The sequence below is a fragment of the Nerophis ophidion genome, linkage group LG28, assembly GCF_033978795.1.
Source record: "Nerophis ophidion isolate RoL-2023_Sa linkage group LG28, RoL_Noph_v1.0, whole genome shotgun sequence".
Classification (NCBI taxonomy): Eukaryota; Metazoa; Chordata; class Actinopteri; order Syngnathiformes; family Syngnathidae; genus Nerophis; species Nerophis ophidion.
Window position 1 is genome coordinate 3,080,399 of NC_084638.1, and position 13,009 is coordinate 3,093,407.

General features: G+C 39.2%; 1 protein-coding gene across 1 annotated transcript in view; it reads left to right on the forward strand.

Moving 5' to 3' along the window:
* The first annotated feature begins 2,597 nt into the window (after positions 1 to 2,597).
* Positions 2,598 to 13,009, forward strand: part of yme1l1b (YME1-like 1b) — a 68,551-nt gene continuing 58,139 nt past the window's right edge. Inside the window, exons 1-2 of the mRNA XM_061890694.1 lie at positions 2,598 to 2,762; positions 8,897 to 9,031. Coding sequence (XP_061746678.1) covers positions 2,730 to 2,762; positions 8,897 to 9,031 — 168 coding nt within the window. The 5' untranslated portion in view covers positions 2,598 to 2,729. The remainder of the gene's footprint in view (positions 2,763 to 8,896; positions 9,032 to 13,009) is intronic.

The following is a 13,009-nucleotide window of genomic DNA, read 5'->3' on the forward strand; positions in this document are numbered from 1 at the left end:
ATACGCAGGTCATGTGTGGATTTAACGTCCAACGATATGACTGACATTGAATCTTTTACTATATGAAGACTGCCCTAAACTGTCGTGTATCTAGTACCCGGGGCCCGCCCCTCCCTGTACGCAAGTCATGTACTCTGCGTAGGGTTCCTTTATCAATGGGGGCCCTTTTCTTTGTTAACTTGTACATGTCTAATGTAGTTTTGTTAGACAGAAACATAATAAAGACAATCTTTATGTTGTATTTCATGATCTATTTTATTGTTTATTGCATTGTCAAGAAGGAACACACCAACCAGAGACTCTAACTGGGCTGTTTTCCACCAAAGATTTAGTCCAATCTGAGTTGTTAGGTTTTGCTCATTGCGACAATCAGTTGACTCTTTGGTTATGGATGTAAATCGAAAGGTACTTAGGAAAGGAAGTCAGTCTTTCATTAAAGTAAGCAAAACAAACGTGTCATTTGTGACTTTATTTACCTCCAAAAGGGCTGAACCATAGTCTATGAGGTCTGTTTTGGCGCATAATAGGACATCATACTTGACTAGATAGGGGAAGTTAGTCGTAACGATGGATTTAACGTCGTAGGATACGATTCAAAGTTGAATCTTCGACTATTTGAAGACAGCCCAGACTGTTGTGTACCTAGTACCCAGGGACACCCCTCCCTATACGCAGGTCATGTACTCTGCGTAGGGCTCGTTGATCCATGGGGGGCCCTTTTTTTACGTTAATAAGCGCATGTCAAATGTAGTTTTGTTTGACAGAAACATAATAAAGACAATCTTTATGTAGTATTTTATGATCTGTTTCATTGTTGATTGCATTGTCAACAAGGAACACACCAACCAGAGACTCTACCTGGGCTGTTTTCCACCAAAGCCCTGGAGGCCGGCCTGCTGTTATAAAGCGCAACTCAGCAGTCCATCACCCCGAAGGGGAATCAAGCGGTGGTGAAGGCGTTGGGTGTGTGTTTGTGTATATACCCATTGTCACTACCATGAATTGATTTACGTGGACTCCGACTTAAACAAGTTAAAAAACTTATTCGGGTGTTACTATTTAGTGGTCAATTGTACAGAATGTATACCGAACTGTGCAATCTAATTATGTGGGCCTACCGAGGATGTCGTAGTGGTTTGTTGTGGTTTGTGCAGCCCTTTGAGACACTAGTGATTCAAGGCTATGTAAGTAAACATTGATTGATTGATTGAATAAAAGTTTCAATCAATCAGTCTTTGAGTATAGTGGTGTTGTGTCCATAGGCCCGGGGACGTTCTGCATGCAATGCAAAGTTCGACTTCCAGGTGACGTTGAGGAGGGAGGTCAAAAGCGTCCATCTTTGAGAGTCCTTGGGGATGTTTACATATATATACATATATGTGTATATATATATATATATATATATATATATATATATATATATATATATATATATCTTGATTGGATTATCCAGAGAATAGTGTCCGATACCGTGGTAGAGCGCAATCTGTATGTGTGGGAAAAATCAAAGGACAACTTCATCTCTACAAAACTGTTTCATGAGGGGTTCCCTCAATCATCAGGGAACCCCCCATGAAACAGTTCTGTAGAGATGTAGTCTTGTGATTTTTCCCACACATACATATATATATATATATATATATATATATATATATACACACACACACACACACACACACACACACAAACATATGTACATATAAATACAGACACACATATATATGTATATAAATATATGTATATATACATATATATACATATATGTGTATATATATATACATATATGTATATAGATACATATATGTAATATAGATATATGTACATGTATGTATATATGTACATACATGTATGTATATATATATACATTTATGTACATACATGTATGTACATACATGTGTATTTATATATGTATATGTACATACATGTATATGTATATACATATATGTATATACATATATGTATGTATATATATGTATGTGTATATACATATATGTATGTATATGCACGTATATACACATATATGTATGTATACATACCGTATATGTGTGTATATATATGTTTATATGTGTATATGTATAGATGTGTATGAGTATATATGTATATATACAAATATATATATATATTTATATATATATATGTATATATATATATATATATATGTATATGTATATATGTATAATATACATATATAAACGCCTAGGAAGCCATGAAGAAGACCCAGGAAACGTTGGGTAACTGTGTCTCCAGGCTGGCCTAGGAATGCCTCGGGAGCCCCCGGGAAGAGCTGGACGAAGTGCCTGGGGAGAGGAAAGATTGGGCTTCCCTGCTTAGGCTGCTGCCCCCGCGACCCGACCTCAGATAAGCGGATGAAGATGGATATATAATGTGTGTATATTGCACCACTATCCTGTGGTTAAAGTGCTGCTCCGTTTGAAGTCTTTTGGGCCTTTTTAACTTTGTGACTCAACTACAAAAATTGTCGCAAAACACTATTAAAGTAACTTATGTTAATTTACCCACGTTTGTTTTGCTTTCCCCCTGCTATTCCACTACTGCACTGCACACTCCAGTCCGACAGGTGGCGGTAAAACACATTTCAATATGGCTGCGGCGCCAATCCGGAAAAGAGGAAAAAGAAAGTTAAAGTGACAGTCGGGGACATTTTCCTCCCAAATTTTTTGGGGGACAATTTAAGCGCTTTTTGCCGTGGCTGTGAGATTTAGAAAAAAATGTTTTCCTTGTCAACGACCATTCAACCGCAGGTAAGGATATATATATAAATATATATATATTTATATCATGTAATTGTTACGTCACGATAGCGAGCTAACACTTTAGCCTGGTAGCCAGCTAACCTTCACATTAGCTATGTATTTTAGTTTCTATTCACCAAACTCTTTATAGTAAGCACTAGTCAACAATAAGACTTTGTAGTCATTTTTATCTTAAGATGCAGTCATTTTATTGATTTTAGTATTTTAAGTGGTAGGTCAGGGCAAGCGTGTTGATAGCCGACAGCTGGCTAAATTACGTGATTGTTGACTAGCTTCTAGAATCAAATTTCATTTCATTTTTTATTCATCTTCTTCATTCATGTGAAATCTTTGATCAATAGACAATCAAACCCCAACGACTAAACACACATTTACACACCAAATGCCTATATCTGTGTTGGCCCTTCCATGAGGTGGCGACTTGTCCGGGGTGTACCCTGGCTTCCGCCCGATTGTAGCTGAGATCGGCACCAGCGCCCCCCGCAACCCCAAAGGGAATAAGCGGTAGAAAAATGGATGGATGGATGCCTAAGTAGTGATGGGTTGATGAGGCATCATGTATCGTTTCGACACATTGCAAAACTGTATTGATACGGTGTCACTAAATACTGACATCTGCTGGACATTAAAAATCCCTACAGGCAACCTATGGACCGACTCAACTGACACTGATTTTATGACCTAGTATATACAATAATATAAACCAAGTAGAGATGCGCGGATAGGCAATTATATCATCCGCAACCGCATCACCAAAGTCGTCATCCACCCGCCGTCCACCCGAACCAACATTTTATCAGAACCTTACCCGCCCGCTGAAATACATCAGAGGTCGGCCGCCTTTACCACTCACAGAGCTATTTAAACATGTTTCACAGTATAATGAAGACAATTGGAGCCGCTAACGTTCTCGCGACTATCCACTAGCGTTCATCCTGATGACAAGAATATGGGCGTGCTGTGAAGCCATTGCCTTTGACACCTTCAACAACATGTACGAACCGATTGTTAGTCCGGCAACATGTTGTGTGCAGCTGCCGCAATCACACGTACAAGATTGAAAGGCATACTGGGTGATACAGAGTACACTGATGGTTGTGATATAAACAATTTTAACACTCTTGGTAATATGCGCCACGCTGTGAAGCCACACCAAACAAGATTGACAAACACATTTCGGGAGAACATCCTCACAGTAACACAACATAAACGCAACGCGACAAATACCCAGAACCCTTTGTATCCCTGAATTTATTTTACACCCCCGCACCTCCAACCCCGCCCACTTTACCGACACACGGGGGGGGTGGGTGGCGAGGTTTGCTGCGAGCGGGGTGTATAAAATAGTCAGGATGTGTCACGGATACAAAGGATTCTGGGTATTTTTTGTGTTGCGTTAATGTTGTGTTACTGTGAGGATGTTCTCCCGAAATGTGTTTGTCAATCTTGTTTTGTGTGGCTTCACAGCGTGGCGCATATTATTAAGAGTGTTAAAATTGTTTATATCACAACCATTAGTGTACTCTGTGTCACCCAGTATGCCTTGCAGTCGTGTGCGTGTTGCCGCGGAAGCCACACACAACATGATGCTGGACTGACAAATAGATTGTACATGTTGTAGAAGGCGACAAAGCCAATGGCTTCATAACATGCCCAATACTTATTATCTGGGTGACTGCCGGCAGTCATTCTAGAGAATAATAGCGTCTCCTATTGTCTTCTTCGCTATGTGACACGGGTCTTAAATGGATCTTTGAATGGCAAAGGATCCCGATCCCAGAACCATGTATATCAAATATTTCCGGATGGTTCAACCGCCACCCGCCCGAATCTAATTAAAATCTATTTTTTCGTCGTGTCACCCGCCCGACCCGCGGTTTATCCGCGGACTCCGCGGATGAGACCGCAAACCGCGCATCTCTAAAACCAAGTCATTGTATTTCATTTAGGATTATTTCATATCTTTATTCAAATAAAAATATATTTTTATCTTTTTTAGATACAGTCAATAAATAATGTGAACATGTATCCATCCATCCATCCTCTTCCGCTTATCCGAGGTCGGGTCGCGGGGGCAGCAGCCTAAGCAGGGAAGCCCAGACTTCCCTCTCCCCAGCCACTTCGTCCAGCTCCTCCCGGGGGATCCCGAGGCGTTCCCAGGCCAGCCGGCAGACATAGTCTTCCCCGTGGCCTCCTACCGGTTGGACGTGCCCTAAACACCTCACTAGGGAGGCGTTCGGGTGGCATCCTGACCAGATGCCCGAACCACCTCATCTGGCTCCTCTCGATGGGGAGGAGCAGCGGCTTTACTTTGAGCTCCTCCCGGATGGCAGAGCTTCTCACCCTATCTTTGGGGCGGTATAGCTCGGTTGGTAGAGCGGCCGTGCCAGCAACTTGAGGGTTGCAGGTTCGATCCCCGCTTCCGCCATCCTAGTCACTGCCGTTGTGTCCTTGGGCAAGACACTTTACCCACCTGCTCCCAGTGCCACCCACACTGGTTTAAATGTAAAAATTAGATATTGGGTTTCACAATGTAAAGCGCTTTGAGTCACTAGAGAAAAAGCGCTATATAAATATAATTCACTTCACTTCACTTCGACGGAGTAAACTAATTTCGGCCGCTTGTACCCGTGATCTTGTCCTCTCGGTCATAACCCAAAGCTCATGAGCATAGGTGAGGATGGGAACATAGATCGACCGGTAAATTGAGAGCTTTGCCTTCCGGCTCAGCTCCATCTTCACCACAACGGATCGATACAACGTCCGCATTACACCCCACGGAATGATACAAAAGAGATACAAAAAAAATAAGCGCAATTTCAAATATAAAACAAAATGTAAACACTTATGTCCGTCCATATGATCTTATTTTTCTGTCTTTTTTTATATTTTTTCATTCATCCATCCATCCATTTTCTACTGCTTGTCCCGTTCGGGGTCGCGGGGGGTCAATTGGAATATATTTTCACAGTCTTATCTCATTGTAAAGAGAATTCCATAGTTTAACCCCCACCACTGATATACACATTTGTTTTGAAGTTGTCCTTGAATTAGGGAATTATGCCCTTTTATTAATATCTCTAAATTTTTTAAGCCATATCACGATACACAATATATATCTGGATATTTTGCCTTAGTCTTGAATGAACACTTGATGCATATAATCACAGTGTTATGATGATTCTGTGTGTCTACATTAAAACATTCTTGTCCATACTGCATTAATATATGCTCATTTTAAACTTTCATGCAGAGAGGGAAATCACAACTAAGTCAATTGACCAAAACTGTATTTATTAAACAGTTATTAAGCAGTGGCACAAACATTCACGTCATTTCAAAACAGAAAGTGCAAGATTGCCAGAGACATTTTAAAACAAGCTATGAGTGCACTTTTGTGCATGATGTCACTAAGATATCAAAACAACACTTAAATTAAAGTGCACTTTCTGTACAGAACGCCACTACAATGGTTTAAAACAAATAAGGTGCACTTTTGTGCATGATGTCACATAAGATATTTCAATAACCGTCAAAAAAAAAGAGCTGCGTAACAGGAAATCAAATAGTGTATGTTCTTCGCTATGTGGTAGGTTATTAAATTCTGTTGTAATTTACGTCACCGAGTATTATTGATTTATTTTTGTTGTGATTACTTATAGAGCATGAATTGAGAACAGGAAGTGAACAAAAGTTTTAGCAACTGTTATGTCAAAGAAAAGGGGTTGGATTAAATAAGCTCTGCTTCTTCCTACTCCTTTTCGAACATGTTGAATAGAGAAACTGGAAATTGTGATGCGTCATGTACTGTATTTTTCGGATTATATAAATCGCAGTTTTTTCATAGTTTGGCCGGGGGTGCGATTTATACTCCAGAGAGACTTATGTGTGAAGTTATTAACACATTACCGTAAAACAGGGGTCACCAACGCAGTGCCCGCGGGCACCAGGTCGCCCGTAAGCACCAGATGAGTCGCCCGCTGGCCTGTTCTAAAAATAGCTCAAATAGCAGCACTTACCAGTGAGCTGCCTCTATTTTTTAAATTGTATTTATTTACTAGCAAGCTGGTCTCGCTTTGCTTGACATTTTTAATTCTAAGAGAGACAAAACTCAAATAGAATTTGAAAATCCAAGAAAATATTTTAAAGACTTGGTCTTCACTTGTTTAAAAAAATTCATTTATTTTTTTACTTTCCTTCTTATAACTTTCAGAAAGACAATTTTAGAGAAAAAAAAAACAACCTTAAAAATGATTTTAGGATTTTTAAACACATATACCTTTTTACCTTTTAAATTCCTTCCTCTTCTTTCCTGACAATTTAAATCAATGTTCAAGTATTTTTTTTAAAATTGTAACTAATAATAAATACATTTTAATTTAATTCTTCATTTTAGCTAATGTTTTTTTGACGAAGAATATTTCCATCCATTTTCTACCGCTTATTCCCTTTCGGGGGCGCTGGAGCCTATCTCAGCTACAATCGGGCGGAAGGCGGGGTACACCCTGGACAAGTCGCCACCTCATCGCAGGGCCAACACAGATAGACAGACAACATTCACACTCACATTCACACACTAGGGCCAATTTAGTGTTGCCAATCAACCTATCCCCAGGTGCATGTCTTTGGAAGAATATTTGTGAAATATTTCTTCAAACTTATTATGATTAAAATAAAAACATTATGGCAAATCTAGAAAATCTGTAGAATCAAATTTAAATCTTATTTCAAAGTCTTTTGAATTTCTTTTAAAATTTTAGTTCTGAAAAATCTACAAGATATAATGATTTGAGTTTTGTTAGAAATATAGCTTGTTCCAATTTGTTATATATTTTAACAAAGTTGCAATTGGATTTTAACCTAATTAAACATGTCATCAAAATTCTAAAATTAATCTTAATCAGGAAAAATGACTGATGATGTTCCATAAATTCTTTTTTTTTATTTTTTCAAAAAGATTCGAACTAGCTAGTTTTTCTGCATTTGTTTTTTGCTGGAATTTTGAATTTTAAAGAGTCGAAATGGAAGATAAACTATGTTTCGAAATTACATTTTTATTTTTTTCGTGTTTTCTCCTCTTTTAAACCTTTCAATGAAGTGTTTTTTTTCATCATTTATTCTCTACAAAAAAACATCCGTAAAAGGAAAAAAAATGTACGACGGAATGACAGACAGAATTACCCATTTTTATATATATATATATATATATATATATATATATATATATTTATTTATTTATTCATTAAAGGTAAATTGAGCAAATTGGCTATTTCTGGCAATTTATTTAAGTGTGTATCAAACTGGTAGCCCCTCGCATTAATCAGTACCCAAGAAGTAGTTATTGATTTCAAAAAGGTTGGTGACCCCTGGCGTAAAATATCAAATCATATTATTTATCTAATTCGCGGAAGAGACAAAGAAAATGTCAGCAATCCTCACACGCAGGTCAGCAATCGTCACACACACGTCAACCAATAAGAATTCAGCGGGGGCGGGTCATGGAATGCTAACTGCTACATGCTACTGCCCTAGCTATTAAAATGGATCATTTCAACGTTTGGCGGTAACTAATAAAAACTGAGAAGGGCTGAACAAAAATGGCACCGAAAAGGAAATCACGTACTGCAGATTACAAGCCGGACGTAGTGAAATACGCAGCAGAAAACGACAAAAGTAAGCGGCCATACCTTTTGGAGTTGGCAGAGTTGTTTAGAAACGACATCGAGGAAGAATATTTCATCGGATTTATCGATTAGGAGGGGCAGATTGTTTGGTAAATGTATAGAATGTTCAATATGTTATAGTTATTTGAATGACTCTTACCATAATATGTTATGTTAACATAGCGGGCACCTTCTCAGTTGGTTATTTATGCCTCATATAACGTACACTTATTCAGCCTGTTGTTCACTATTCTTTATTTATTTTAAATTGCCTTTCAAATGTCTATTCTCGGTGTTAGATTTTATCAAATAAATTTCCCCCAAAAATGCGACTTATACTCCAGTGCGACGTATATATATATTTCCCATCTTTACTATGCATTTTCGGCCGGTGCGACTTATAATCGGAAAAATACGGTATGCGTGCACGTTCCAAATAATCCCAACTCTACATTGCAGGTGACCGTTCCCCTGAGCCACCTCCTCAACGTGCTCCATGCCCTGAAGAACTCTGTGGCAAGCAGCAGCACCATCAGCAAATCAAGTCTACCCAGCGATCATCATGCCTCTCAGTCAGAACTACATAACCCAGAGGTAATCGCACACTTTTGGTAGGGCTGCGCCGCGATTAATCGACATCGAGTTTTTAATTGTGCACAGATTTTCCTCCAAGCTGAGCTAAAATGAGTTCATCATCATCATTTATTTTTATTCCTTTCATGAAAATGCACATTTTCAAGCCACGTACAATTGACACTTTCATTGTTTTTTTTTGTTTTGTTTTTCTTATACATTTCCATGATCAGAAAGGAGCAGATGGAAGAATAATATTCTTATATTTATCTGCCCCTTTTTAACACAAATTACAGTATTTTAGATGACTTTATAACTGTTCCCTTCACCAACACCCAAATTCCAACATACTTTTCCATTTTCCTTTAAGCACTTTCACAATGACACGTCCAATCTAAATCAAAACTCAGTTTGATATAATTTCAGTTTTCTCTTTTTATAACTCTTTATAAATACAAATATTTTCTTACAGCTTTTTAAGTCTTTGTTTAGAGAATTCCATGCTTTCACACCAACAGACAAGCACATTTGTTTCAAATTTGTTCGCACTCTTGGATGTTTGAAGTCATACGGCCTTCTGTGGTTCTCATCTTCAGATGTGAACACAAATAACTTTTGTATGTCCTTCGGAAGAACTTTATTTCTCGCTTTGAACATCATTAATAGTGTATTTAATTCTACAATGTCTTTTAGTTTTAGTAATCCTGACCTAATGAAGAGTGGATTTGTGTGGTCTCTGTATCCTACTTCAAAAATGATTCGAATTGCTCTTTTCTGTGAAAGAAATAAAGGCATTATGTTGCTATGATATGTATTTCCCCATATTTCTGTACAATAATTGAAATAAGGTAGAGTAATTGAACAATATAACATTCTACATAGTTCGAAGTAGGGCTGGGTGATACGGCCTTTTTTTAATATCTCGATATTTTTACGCCATGTCACGATACACGATATATATCACCATGTTTTGCCTTAGCCTTGAATGAACACTTAATGCATAATAATCACAGTAGTATGATGATTCTATGTGTCTACACCATGGGTGTCAAACTCTGGCCCACTTGGCCCTTGAGGCAATATTAAATTAACATTAGAGCTGTCCCGCCGCTGTAACACCGCATTCCCCGCTAATACTCTTACTTGCCAACCCTCCCGATTTTCCCGGGAGACTCCCGAAGTTCAGTGTCCCTCCCGAATTTCATCCGGGACAACAATATTTGGGGTGGGCTTTAAAGGCACTGCCTTTGGCTTTCTCTACAACCTGTCTTCACGTCCGCTTTTACTCCATACAAACAGCGTGCCGGCTCAGTCACATAATATATGCGGCTTATACACACACACAAGTGAATGCAGGGCATACTTGGTCAACAGCCATACAGGTCAGACTGAGGGTGGCCGTATAAACAACTCTAACACTGTTACAAATATGCGCCACACGGTGAACCCACACCAAACAAGAATGACACATTTCGGGAGAACATCCGCACCGTAACACAACATAAACACAACAGAACAAATATCCAGAACGCCTTGCAGCCTGTCTCCACGTCCGCTTTTCCTCTATACAAACAGCGTGCCGGCTCAGTCACATAATATATGCGGCTTATACACACACACAAGTGAATGCAGGGCATACTTGGTCAACAGCCATACAGGTCAGACTGAGGGTGGCCGTATAAACAACTTTAACACTGTTACAAATATGCGCCACACGGTGAACCCACACCAAACAAGAATGACACATTTCGGGAGAACATCCGCACCGTAACACAACATAAACACAACAGAACAAATATCCAGAACGCCTTGCAGCCTGTCTCCACGTCCGCTTTTCCTCTATACAAACAGCGTGCCGGCCCAGTCACATAATATATGCGGCTTATACACACACACACAAGTGAATGCAGGGCATACTTGGTCTACAGCCATACAAGTCAGACTGAGGGTGGCCGTATAAACAACTCTAACACTGTTACAAATATGCGCCACACGGTGAACCCACACCAAACAAGAATGACACATTTCGGGAGAACATCCATACCGTAACACAACATAAACACAACAGAACAAATACCCAGAACGCCTTGCAGCCTGTCTCCACGTCCGCTTTTCCTCCATACAAACAGCGTGCCGGCTCAGTCACATAATATATGCGGCTTATACACACACACAAGTGAATGCAGGGCATACTTGGTCAACAGCCATACAGGTCAGACTGAGGGTGGCCGTATAAACAACTTTAACACTGTTACAAATATGCGCCACACGGTGAACCCACACCAAACAAGAATGACACATTTTGGGAGAACATCCGCACCGTAACACAACATAAACACAACAGAACAAATACCCAGAACGCCTTGCAGCCTGTCTCCACGTCCGCTTTTCCTCCATACAAACAGCGTGCCGGCCCAGTCACATAATATATGCGGCTTACACACACACACAAGTGAATGCAGGGCATACTTGGTCAACAGCCATACAGGTCAGACTGAGGGTGGCCGTATAAACAACTCTAACACTGTTACAAATATGCGCCACACGGTGAACCCACACCAAACAAGAATGACACATTTCGGGAGAACATCCGCACCGTAACACAACATAAACACAACAGAACGAATACCCAGAACGCCTTGCAGCAATAACTCTTCCGGGACGCTACAGTATATCACCAAACCCCGTCCACCTCAACCCCACCGCCGAAAAGAGGCATTCAATTTTTATTTAAATTTGATTTGATATGCCATTGATATTTTTGAATTGTTATTATTGTTTGAAACTCGATTTTGCATGTCACTATAAAGTTATATAAGCCTTGCTCGTTCAATATTCAATGCAAAACTTGTTTGGGTCCCTATTAAAAGGTTAATTTGTTCAACCTCGGCCCGCGGCTTTGTTCGGTTTTAAATTTCGGCCCACTCTGTATTTGAGTTTGACACCCCTGCTCTACACTAAAACATTCTTCTTCATACTGCATTAATATATGCTACTTTTAAACTTTCATGCAGAGAGGGACATCACAACTAAGTCAATTGACCAAAAGTGTATTTATTAAACAGTTATTAAGCAGTGGCACAAACATTCATGTCATTTCCAAAACAGAAAGTGCAAGATTGTCAGAGACATTTTAAAACAAGCTATGAGTGCGGTATAGCTCGCTTGGTAGAGTGGCCATGCCAGCAACTTGAGGGTTGCAGGTTCGATTCCCGCTTACACCATCCTAGTGACTGCCGTTGTGTCCTTGGGCAAGACACTTTACCCACCTGCTCCCAGTGCCACCCACACTGGTTTAAATGTCACTTAGATATTGGGTTTCACTATGTAAAGCGCTTTGAGTCACTTGAGAAAAGCGCTATATAAATATAATTCACTTCACTTTTGTGCATGATGTCTCTAAGATGACATATCAAAACAACACTTAATTAAAGTGCCCTCTTTGTACAGAATGCCACTACGATAGTTAAAAACAAATAAAGTTTACTTTTGTGCATGATGTCACACAAGATATTTCATTAAGTGTCAAATAAAAATGAGCTGCTTAATAGGAAATCAAATAGTGTATGTCCTTGGCTATGTGGTAGGTTATTGCGGACGTTATCGCCTTCTGTTTTAGACTTTTTTTTTTTCAATACAGTGTTGATGTGGAAATGGTAGTTCGGGCATTTTGTTGGTGTGGCACCGGCAGAGATGTTGACATGCGGAGTTTCAAGCACTGAGAACAGTGGTTCTCAAATGAGGGTACGAGTACCCCTGGAGGTACTTGAAGTTACGTCAAGGAGTACGTCAGATTTTTTTTTAAATATTCTAAAAATTGCAACAATTCAAAAATCCTCTATAAATATATTTATTGAATAATACTTCAACAAAATATGAATGTAAGTTCATACACTGTGAAATGCAATATTCAGTGTTGACAGCTAGATTTTTGGTGGACATGTTCCATAAATATTGATATTAAAGATACATTTTTTTGTGAAGAAATGTTTAGAAATG